We start from the raw sequence: 12,682 nt of genomic DNA on the forward strand, positions 1-12,682 counted from the left end.
TAGAGCATAAGTATTATGAAACAGGGAACCAAGATTTTTGGATATTATTTCTAGTTAAGAAATAGATATGATAATGTTATGGTACCACTATAATATAGCAGTGTATTATTTATTATATATATATTATTTTATCCGGCGTCCCTCTCCCTCCTTCATAGTTAAACTGTGGAATCGTTGTCCAGGTTTGAAATTGAGCTCCTCGTGGCTATGCGACGAGTCTTTGGCGCGGAACACTTAGGTTCAATTCTCGATGGGAGCTCATGTGGTTCGGATCCCACATTAAGCTGTAGATGTACGTCTCATATAAGCCAAGCTTCGTTGCAACCAAAAAAAATATGAAATTTGCAGAGAACGTGACGCGAAGAGCTTACTGTTATTTTTATGTGAAAAAAATAAAAGAAAAGAAAAAAGAAAGGAAACAAGTAACTTGGTTGATGTTAGAAGATAAATATCTAAAAGGGAGGACCTTTCCAAACGAACCCTTTACATGTATTTATGATTATCAACATGCTTGTTTTATGGTTTCCTATCGTATCTGAGAATGTTCAGATAAAATATTGAGCAATATTTGGACTGGTGACCGTTGGAAAAGCTACAGTAGATGGTCTTGGTAGTGTCCCCAATGTTACGAGGAAAATTGAGAAGCTACTTAAACGAAAGAAGTAGCAGACTCTGGTTTTAAAAGTCGGCAGCAATGCTGATTGGATTGCTGACATATTTTGCAAATTAAAATCAGTGTCGTTTCGGGTCTTCTCTCAGTTTCAATATTAGCAAAAATGTGAAGTGCAACTGAAGAGTAAGGGGAAAAAACAAGGAATGTCCATGTGTGTGCTTTATCCAGTGCTTTGTCCTATTTGTTGGCGATTTTTCGCTCTATTTGACTGTATATGCCATGCATGCGTAGATGTAGAAATATTCATGTAAACAAGACAAAAGATTTGACTAATCCTATTCGTTTTTACGAGGTTTTCAATATTAAAACGCTGTTTTCTCGAAAATGCATTTTTGTGACATTCCTTCTTTTTTTCCCTTACCCTTCAAATGAAATGCTGAAAGAAATCTCAAGGTAGAAAAAGAGCGTATGTTGGAGGGCTAATGATTAGTAATGATTAGCAGAAAAACAATGCTAATGATTAGTTTTTTGAAATGTGTGTGTGGAAGAAAAGTAGAGAAAGATCGAATAGAAGGCAAATGAGGAAGTGCCATACATAGTAGAGGAGAAAAACATATTGAAAGTAATTAAAAAGAGGGGGGGGAACTGGTTAAGGCGTTATTCGACAAGCAAGATGATAGATATGGCGGAAGGTAAAAGGAGGACTGAAAAAACGACAATGAGCTACAAAAACGGAATACTACTTCTTTAAGACACTGTAAATTATAGTGCAGGGCAATTTCTAAATATATAGCAGAGTGAGCTGCTAACGATGCAGGAAGGTCATTTTTAGATTTTGCTTATAGTGGTAGAGGCATGCTCCGAAGGTAAGGGAGAAGTGATGATGATAATAATGAACGTAATAGCGAAATTAAGACAATGGGACGAAATGGGAGAAGTATACGGCATGTGTCTACGAAGCCCACTTGGCATTGATAGTTAGGATTGAACTAGAGTCCCTCGCACCATAGTTGAGCCACCGAGATCCTTCCGACGATACGAGTATAAGTGGAGTTCCGCATTTTTTTAAATATAGTATTATACTATTAATTTTAAGTAGATATATATAAAATTCAGGAGGCATTTGCCCTCTGCCATCCCCAAAGTAAGCCTTGAAATAGTGTAGGATACTTGTCATGATATTTTCCTAAGTCATCATCAATATAAAATTTTAGAGTCTACTCCACTTGGACGTTTCTTGACTACGTTACTGGTTATGTAGTTCCTTAAATATTGAATAGGTAATCTAACACAGACACTTAAATTTTGAAAAAAAAAAAAATAGTTTTATAAATAGAACTCGAGAAAATTATAGTATTCGTAAATATTTCTTTTCAAATAATATCGTAAGTTTATTTTACTTTTTTGTTTGCCTCGGAGTAAAGCACAAAATAATCTTTAGATTTTAGTGAATATAAAATATACTTATTTTCTTCTGGAAACTGTAAATACTTCTCTGTGCTTCGTACAACAACTGTAGTAACATACTCTGGACTCTGTGGTTTGTGAACACCGAACGAGTCCTTGGCTCTCGGCGTGAATAGCAAAAATAGTGCAACATACATTATTTCGTTTTTATTACCCTCTTTAATTGTAAGTGTGTAATTTCTTCGAGGAGAAAGAAAGGAATCGCCTACAACCATTTTACCAAGGTGCTATTCCTATATTCACGTGGTATAATAATACAATAAGTAGAATGTATTTTAAGGTAGTCTGAGCTCATAATGTTGTGGTTGTGAGATTATGACGCCATCATATTATCTCACTTAGACGTAAAAATAATTAAAATATATGAAATAGGAAACGTTTCTATTGTTTATACACATAGTACTATTATTTTCCCTCATTAATTTTGTAGTCTGATTACAAAAATAAAGTTATTTTTGATTATGTGTAGTGTTTTTAACATTATTTATGGAAAGTATTTATTTATTTCATTGGTACTTTTTAATAATCCACTTTAAACTAGTTTACTCGTGCATGACGCATTGTAAATCCTTGATGTAGATATTCAGCATACAATAAGAAGAATGCTAACGTAATGTTAACCAAGGTCGTTTACGCTTCCACAAGCAGGTACGAAATAAGGATTGCACAAAAGTTGAACGGCTTTCATATCACGTTAGTGTGTGTCTGCCACTGAGTAAACAGATCAACCAGGAATAATTAACCCATGACGTAATAAGTTACAGCTATTCTGAAAATGCCGGTTATCTTAGAGACGTAAGCTTTGTGCTAACATGCGGTTATGTTGCATCTTTATTTTTTTGTAGTTTGTAAATCGCTAGGATGTTTAACATCTGTGTGCGCTTTGTGTGTAGTTTAGTTAACTGATGCCCAATTTTGGATGTGGTAGATAAGGTAGTGTATTTGATAATATTCTTTTTTGATTTTGTATTAACCCTTAACTAGATATCTGCTATGCAACTGGTGTGGAACGGGTCAAAATTACCTAAACACTTTTTTAAAGCAACATCTAAATATAAAAGACGTACAATATGAAAACTTTTTTTTAAAGATATTTATTCACATCCTTCACGCCTTGTGTATATTTATTCAATATCATATCACAACACAAATTTTAGGAAAATGTACTAAAGCTGGGTTTACACTTTCACAATAGCAAATTTTAGCATCGTATTTGTTTTGTTATTCGAAAAGTATTATTTATATTTTCTTAGGTTTTAATAGGGTTGATATGTTTAAAACAAAATGTTTAAAACATGTTTTAAACGAGGGCTGTTGTTTTATTCAGTTTGTTTTAAACGTTTTAAACAAATTGTTTTAAACATGTTTTTTTTCGATGGTGGTTGGACATGTTTAAAACAACTAAAATATCAGATTGAAGAAGCTAATTTAATTTTCTAACAAACAACCCATCCTCCGTAGGATTTGTGCATGAAGTAAATTACAAGCAGAGTTATATTCTTATTATAAAAACAATTATTGAACGAAATTCTGCACATCAGTGTGCGTATAACTAAACCAACAGAAATTGAAGTGAAGTAGTTGAAAATTTCTTAATTTCCAAGAATAATTGAGGTTAAACACACTATACGCTATTCTAAGATCCAAATTCACAAATTCAAAACTTGATTATTTTTTGGTCACTATCATTTCCATAATAACGAACAGTTCTCACATCATAAGCTAGAAGAAATACTCTGACAAATACAATAGAACTCATAGAAAAGAGCAGTGACTAGCCTACAAGGAGCAAATGACATATTTTAACTAAACAGTTTTCAAGATACATCTCTATCTCCAACATGGATAGCTAACAATGATTAGTGTCTACGGCATAACAACACAATTAACTTTTAGATGCCCGCCAGGGATTTTAACAAACTGGTAGACTCTCACGTTCTGGGCTCTGGTAACCCTCCTAATTATCACAGAGATATGATTTATACACAGTTGAAAAGCTTATAGACTACAGATTCCAATGAGGTAATATTCGTGAAATTCCCGCCGTATTTGTAGAAACGAACAGACACAAAAATCACTAAAAAATATGAAAATATTGACTTTGCGGGGCCCTGGCAACTCTTGCAGTCACCGCAAAATGCTGCTAAAAACGTGTGCTTTTGCGCTGACAAAATGATGCTAATGTGTAGGCCACATACTTGTGACAATAATATAAGAAATGGTATCCAGTGCTGCCTTGCGTAACGAATTCGTTTTATGTAGGAAGAATTAAATAAATGAGCAGAAAAACATTCATTGAATTAGACATTCTCTCCCCTCCCTCCCCCACGACAGTACCACGTCCATATGCATATCATTTTTGCTGCACACATCATGTATACGAACAAAAATTATGCTTCTAGACCACTTCAGTAAAATATATCTTGCCTTTTATGGAACCGTTCTGAAACGAAATGTAAATTAGCCAAATTTGACCTCCTCTTCCTCTATAAATAGAAGTACATATACAGGTTACTATCATGTAGAGGACTACTTCATTGTTTTACATACTAATTTTTGTGGATGTACCACAAAGGGGGAGGAACGGCCTCTAAAATCCGATGAAAAATTTAAAAAACGAACTTCATCCTCCCTCTCTCGGCCGTACTTAAATACCTACTACATACATAATATGTTGGGATGTGCACGACGGAGTTCGAGCGAGTTTTCATTGAAATTCGACTCAACTCAGCTCGAAAAATTTCCTCCAACTCGACTCGAGTTTCTAGTCGAGTCGAGCCAAATGCGGGGAGTACTTTCTTCAAGTATCCTACATAGACAATATAATTATTATCAATGATACTATTACTACAACTTTATTATTATTATTATTATTATTATTATTATTATTATTATTATTATTATTATAACACCAGCGTGTATAAACATGAATGATAGGCGTTTTATATCTGAATACTAAAAACTAGTTGACAGCTGATCTCGGAAAAGGTGAAGTCAAGGAGGCAAGGACATCGTTCAGGAGATTTTGGGTTTCAGTTCCGGAGGAGCAATTATCCAGGCTCGAACCAAAAATCGTTGAAAGTTAGACTACGTCGGCCAAACATGTTCAAACCTGCTCGGCTCGGCTCACAGCTCATTCACTATTGAACCGAGTCAAGGCAGCTCACCCAACCGAGCCGATGGCTAACCTAAGCCGAGTTGGTGCCTCATCTCAATCGAGCCGGCTCGAGCTGCTTCTCAGTTGAACCGAACTGAGCCAGTTAACATCACTACCTGGATTGGGCTTCTGCTTCGGCTCAAAAGTTAGATCGTGCAGGTCTCAGCCTTGGTGGTAAGGACTACAGTATATACCGGTGTTTACATTGGTGCTCACATTTGAGGCTATCTCGTTATAAAAATCCATAGTCGTCCTGTTAATCGAGACGAGACGAGATGCGAGCAGTGTCCCATCTTCTGAGCAACACTAAAAACGTTCCATATTACTGCTTACATTTCCTATGACTTTCGCTTTCCAGTCTAATTAGGCCATGATTTCAAAACGAGTTAAAACGAGCTAAACGAGCGAGCCGTTTATCAAACTTGACTCGACTCGAAACTTGACCTCAAAACAGTGACTTGGCTCGAAACTCGACTCGAGAAAATTACCTTTGACTCGATTCGAAACTCGACTCGAATTTGCTTCGAGTTTCGAGTCGACTCGTGCCCATCCCTAATAAAATGCATACTAGCGGAAGGCTTCATTCCTCAGAAATATTTTGGTACCATATCATCTTTCTAGCTTAATTAGGGGTTGAGCTATTGATGTTTGTTGTAAAAATAAATGTAATTTACGTCAAAAAACTGAAACTCCAAAAATTGTCTAACTTTGCCCCCTCCCTGCTCCCCCATATAAGCAAGAAGTACAAATACACGATATTATCATGTAGTGGCCTACTTCATTGCTTCATGTACCAATTTTTATGAATTATCCCCCAAGAGGGGGAATGGCTCCCAAAAAACCGTTTACAAAGAAACAAAAGAACGCGATATTTACCCTCCTCCCACCGCCACATGGTACCTCCACATAGATAAGATGCACACCAGCGGAAAGCTTCATTCTTCAGGAATAAATTGGTTCCAAAACCATCTTCCAGCCTTAATTAGGGACTGAGCCATTGAGGTTTAAAGCCCTGATACAACAGTTGTGTCAATGGGCGTTTAAAGATTAAGAATGCAGACGACCAGTAGAACCTAACACAAAGAAACTACATATTCAGTGAACAGAAATTGGGAAAATCCTGATTTCTTCCTCCGGAATTGAACATTTGGACGGATCGAGATTAGGGAAGTTCCAGAAATTTGATCTAACAGTTGAATATAGATGGCAAGCAATACCTGTGAGCGTGTAAAAATGGAATATATATGCGTATTTAGATTATTGTTTTAGACAAAATAAACATTTTAAACGTGTTTTTTTTTTGTTTAAAACAAAGTACTTTGTTTTAAACGTTAAAAACGTTTTAAACAAAAAAAACTTGTTTTGAACATAAAAAAACGTTCTTTTTTTTAGAAACGTGTTTTTTTCAACCCTGTGTTCTAAACATATCTTCAATACAGACATAGCTTCAACAGCAGATGACAACATCTATTAGCGTATGCCATGCAAGTGATAGGACACATAATGACATATATTAGTGTCACACGCCTTCGGTGCGAACGGTCCCGGGTTCGAATCCCGGTGGGGGCACTCGGTCGAAAAAGTGTAAAAAGCTTTTTCAGGCCAGCCATCTGAATGAGGTTTTCCTGGGTTTTCTTCATTCACACTAGCCTAACTTGTAAGTCCCAGACCGCTTCCTTCCCTTTCCCCGGATAGTGTGCTCGCCGAGGGACATCATCCCTCATACGTGACGGACTAAATGGGCATAGATGTCAGAAATCTAAATCCTCAATCCTATTAGCGTCACGCACTGAGGCGTTTGCCTTTAATGTAAAGAAGTTTCATTGTCTTTCTACAACCAACATTACACATCTCTTAAGTTGGGTTGCATAACGTTCCAGGATATTGACGTTACTCAGTGTTTTTTTTATTATTATTATTACAATAGGATTTGAAATATATGTTGAGAAAGATAATTAACAATGCTTTGAGTTATTCTTTACTCTTGTAATTTCATATTCCTATTAATTGTGATGTCATATGCAATACTTCAAATTTAAGGATACCTTGCATGGTATTTAGTGTTTTGCAGAAAGAGGAAATGAAATCTTTCAGTTTTACGTCCCACTATTATGTCGGCTAGGTTAAAAGAGACGGAGCAAATAGTGAGGGACAATACGGGAATCCGAAACTATAACAGCTACAGACTCCGTGCAGTTTTCATTGTATAGAAGATTTTGCAAGCCTAGTCTTCGTGCTTGTTTTCTTTGTGTTCGTGTTATGTATTTGATGGCTGAGGAAACGCGAAGGTTTATCCCCACAGAAGCAGAAGTTCATTAGTGAATCATAACCAGTTAATGCAATCCAATCCAATCGACATAAATTGCATGTATTGACATATATCTCAGCAAAAGCAATATATTATATCCTTCCTTCTCTCTACCAGTGATCTGTGATTTTTGGCAGAAGACAGTTAAGACGACTACATTTCGTTAGGTGAGATATTTACAGTATTAATAAGCAGTAGCTAAGTAAATTTAATTCCCTGACTTGCTGTAGTAGTAAGTGGGTGAACTCTAGAAATGTCACCAATATAAGTGTGTCCCGTCTAGTTTTAGAACGAGGCAAGTACTTATGTAAACATTAAATTTCCTATATGGTAACTCAACACAGCTACCAAGTTCTTTTGTGGTGAAATGAAGTGCATCATTGAGGAAAGAAACCAATCTCAGGATTTCTCAGAAACTGACTAACATAGTCTTGTAAACAGAACCACCTACGATGACGGGATGTGTCTTTTAAGATCGTCAGCGCAGTTGGCTCTGTTTATAAAACTAATCAGTTTCTGAGACTTCTTAGGATTGGTTTCGTGCCTATCGCTCTAATTGTGCCAGGGTTGGTAAAATTTTAAGTTTGTCAAAACTTGAAACAGTTACTTGGAAATCTTCATATTTTTTTCTTTTTATGAATAGATACTAGCATGTATTACCCGCTTCGCTGAGTGAAATTAAAATTTAAATGCACAACTCCGTATCTCATGTGTTTAGTACCCGTGAAATATGCTGTTTTCGTTTTTAATGGCATCGATTTAAATAGCATTGGAAAGATCATTGATCTTCTCGGCGACCCCGAAAGCCATGGATTTGACACTAATATTGGTCCGGATAGGCGCTTCAACTTACATTTTTATGAGCTAATCAATTTATATCCGATAGGGAAAGCCACCAATTCGAAATATTTTGTTTGATTAAGTCTCTATAATGTCTCAGGAGGATAAAGACGTTTTTCGTTTTTGTAACATGTTTACATGTAGTAAAAAGAAAGATTATTGAATTATTGTAAAGTCGGCGATTATTTTAATTAAATATAGCGTGACCAGGATCATGCAATAAGTTTGCCTGTCGAAGTACGGTTAAACGTTAGCAGTTAATTCCTTTTTATAGTTACCCCTAGAATATAATTCCTTAGTATACAGGCCTTATCAGACACAAATAATGTCAGAAGTTTACATTATTAGTGAACAGTATTATAAGATAGAGAACAGTAACGTTTTGAACTATGTTTGTGTGGATTTTTGCCTCTTCTGGGGGTTTGTTGCCATTATTGTTAGAAATCACGGACAAAGGTAAGATCTTAAGTGAAGAGGCACACGTTGCACGTCATAATGTGGGCTTTTCTATTCGTCAAATACCTTTCAAACTGAAATAGACTACATCTACTTTTGATGACTCCATCAAGCGTTTTCAGCAAAGACGAAAGAACGTGAACAAAAATCAAACTACAAGGTCTCGTATTATGCCACGTACGAAAGATCATATTATTGTATTGTTTAGCAAAATAAATTTGAAACTTACTGCAGCGGAACTCCAATCAGAATTTAATCATAGTCACCCTACAAACATTTCAGTTATTATTGTGAATCGACATTTGAGAGTAGCTGCAGTCTGGGTATTAGTTGTTGTGCAGAAGCCGGTTAAAAGTTTCCGGACAGATCAAAACACAGGTAAACATTAAGTTAGGCTTGTAATACGATGCAATTTTGGACAAGATACTTAATAGTTTAGAAACACAGTGATAGTTATAACATCAGAATAATATTCCATGTAAAATATAGAACCAACTACTGCACATAACATAGGGTGATTACCCTTCAAATCTTTATTCTGAGCTGCCTCGTGGCTAAGCGGTTGACGTACGCACCTTTGTGTACGTCGTGTTTTGATCCACAAGGATTCCCTAAATTGAAAATTGTCATACCTCAAAACGCCTTGGAAAAAATATGCACTTTAATATCAACTACTGACGGGAATATTGGATACAACGGAAATAGTGATTTGAATACCATCTCATAACTTAGCAATGAAAACGGACTCTAAAACTCTAATTAAACAATCAATTAATCTGATTTATATTTTGATTGCCAATACTTTTTTTTTTCGAAAAAAATCTTCGGTTATCAGTTCAATAGATAAGGGCTCAGTAAGAAATTTCAAATTTTATGTTTTTTTTTCTTTTTTTGGAGGGGGTCTTCTCATTACAAATGATGTTATCTTACTTTGTATGGATGTGGGGTTACCCTTATCGTGTTGTATAGTTTCATAAGCTTTGTGTGAACATGAGTTAATATCTAAACGTAGTCATTTATTCAATTAAACGCATTTTGAGGAAAATACTGTATAAGACCTTATCTAAAGTAACCCTGTATGTCTCTATATAATAGAAGTCTTGGCTGACTGATTGATTCATTAACGCTCAAGCCAGACCGCTTAAGCTTGAAACATGAAAATTGGACAGAACATAGGATTTTTATGTAATGTCTCACTACGGAAGATTTTTTGGAAAGTCACGGGGAAGAAGGGGTGGGAAAAGGGTGGCAATTATTATCTCAAAATAGCCATATCTCGGAATTTCTGAATGCTAGAGAAATAACATTTAGTATATGGACTTCTCACTTAGAAGAAATGGAGATAAGAAGTAAAAAGGGGTAGGAAGTAAAGTTCGGTATGTAGACTTCTCATTTAAAATAATTAAAGACTTCTTTCAGTTTTATTTGATATTTCTCCTACAAGAGAAGAAAGATGGGGCTGCAATTATTGAAATAAGATGACCATATCTCGAAATTCCTTAACATAAAGATATGTTAGGATTATAAGAACTGCGAGGCCTTGGCCGATCAAATGCGGATGTCTGAGTACAAAGTGATATATATATATATATATATATATATATATATATATATATATATATATATATATATATGTGTGTGTGTGTGTGTGTGTGTGTGTGTGCGGATCCAAGGGGAGGGTTATAGGGCCCCTCTCCCATTGCTGTTATCTTTAGCTTTCAAAAAAGGAATTTGTTTCCAAAATGTCTCCAGTTACTTCATAATACTAGATCATCACCGACAGTTCTGTATCCTATCTGGAATCGAACCAGAATCACAGGCTGTAATCATTTCTAACCAGATGGTTACATAAGATTACTAGATTTTCTCCTAACAATACATAAATTGACATACAATGAGCAACAGTTATGTAAGTTCTATGACTAAATTTATCTCAACGTAGAATGAGAAAATGTACTATGTGTTTATTCTAAAATGAATGAAATCTAGTTTCTCGCCCAATTTTTGCAGTCTGGGAAAATTCAGTGAAATTAAACCTTTTAAGTTTTATGTTCCATGATTATGCACTGTACGCTAAAGGCGACAGATGATTAATGAAATTAAATGTAAAATAATTAGTGGAAAGAAATGGTCAATCCGAGAAAACTCATGTACTCGATGTTGTCCACTAGAAACTCAAATGTCCTATGATCGAACCAAAAACCTCTTGCATGAGAGGTGAGCCCTCTACCACTAAATAAATTTTAGAACTTTAGAGTAAATGGTGCGAATGATAAATGCAAGTGAAACATAAATGAATTTGTTCAAATGATAATTAAGTGGAAGAGAGTGGACTACTTTCACAAAATTACTTATCTTTGTCCACTGCAGAATCTAGTTTAGGTTCAAACTTGCAATAATATTTGTGCACCATTTTTCATCGTGTTTCTCTTTATATTACCAATGTAAGGTCATGAAATTAGGAAAACGGAGCATGAAAATACTGTATACCCCAGTCTTAACAGATACGAACAGGTGTAAAAACTTCAATTTGTGTTAGAAGAAAGAAAGAAAAAGTGCTGATAATCTGTTAGTGAAAATTTATTTTCTTATTTTTGTTTTGTAAATGGAAATCAAGTACATATGTAATTTGTTGTTGGACTAAATGTCCAAACTGTACGATTCATGATTCAAAGTGGCGATGAACTGTGCCTTTCATTCATTGTTGAGTCATGCACCAGTAACCCTTCCTGTGAAAGCATAGGGCTAAAACAACCTTTCCACCCAGCATTGAGGTTTTGACCTTCGTGTCGGATTGTATTTTTACATAGAATGTGTTTGTGTTGGTGGCTGATGAGTTCTGTTAGAAGATACTGTAGTTGCATATTGACGAGTTCTTTTTACGTTTCAGTCAGCGATGACTCTCATGATAGACCGTCGAAGAAGGACCTTCTGATAGGAAAAAGGAAGGACAAGAAGGAATCGAAGAAGGATCGAGGATATGCAGCACTGGAGGGAGAAAGTTCAGCAGAGGAAATGGACCTCGAGTTAAAGTGAGTATTTAAACCTAATCTATTTCACATTTTCAATTTGACAACATTGTTTTTTTCTGTATTGTCCTCGTTTTCAACTGATTAAATGAATTGAACTCTTTTTAAGTTTTACGTCCCACGCTTATGCCGGCTAGGCTAAAGAGACGGTGATGATGAGAAATGAATGAAATGGTGGAATGAAGAAAGTGGGGGGAAACAGGAGAACTCCGAGGAAACACCCACACACGATGTTTTACACCACAAAGCTCACTTGGCGCGAGCTGAGATCGAACCAATGACCCCATGCACCAGAGATGAACGATTTACCACTGAACCACGGCGGTCCCCTTCTCAGTTGATGAATAGGGAGTGTAAGTATGTTAATATCTATATATATTGTAAAAATGAAATCGACTTTGTCTGAATTCTCATCACGTAAAAACGGCTAAACTTTTTATTTTATTTTATTTTATTTGAACACGGTACTTACCTCGAACTATGTTTCTTTAATAATGTCACTTTGATTACCTAATGGAGGCGAGGGGGTTCAAAATTTATAATAAACGTGTGTACCTCAGGAGCCTCAGAAGTTAGAGGGATGAAACTTGGTGTATAAATTCCTTATTAAAAATAAGTTGACTTAATGAATTGATTTTGAGTTTAACGTCGCTTAGCAGCGAGGCTATATGAGACGTGGACCTACTGATTAACGTGGAATCTGAATCGTATGATTTCCCGCCGGGAATTGAACCCGGGTTAAAAATAAGTAGATATGTGTCCCAGCCTTGTAGAAAATTCCACTTCTACGATATATATATATATATACTGTA

The 12,682-nt window shown here is 35.7% G+C and overlaps 1 protein-coding gene across 3 annotated transcripts in view; it reads left to right on the plus strand.

Moving 5' to 3' along the window:
• Rlip (Ral interacting protein) overlaps positions 1 to 12,682 on the plus strand; it is a 213,112-nt gene that overhangs the window by 89,615 nt on the left and 110,815 nt on the right. For 2 of the 3 annotated variants that reach the window (XM_081736141.1, XM_081736142.1), the window contains exon 3: positions 11,732 to 11,873. In XM_081736141.1, the coding sequence (XP_081592267.1) occupies positions 11,732 to 11,873 (142 nt within the window). Of the gene's footprint in view, positions 1 to 2,875; positions 3,014 to 11,731; positions 11,874 to 12,682 lie in introns of those variants that run through there. The other variant, XM_081736143.1, reaches the window with a different exon arrangement.

The sequence above is a fragment of the Thermobia domestica genome, chromosome 13 (assembly GCF_964235325.1).
Source record: "Thermobia domestica chromosome 13, izTheDome1.hap1.1, whole genome shotgun sequence".
Classification (NCBI taxonomy): Eukaryota; Metazoa; Arthropoda; class Insecta; order Zygentoma; family Lepismatidae; genus Thermobia; species Thermobia domestica.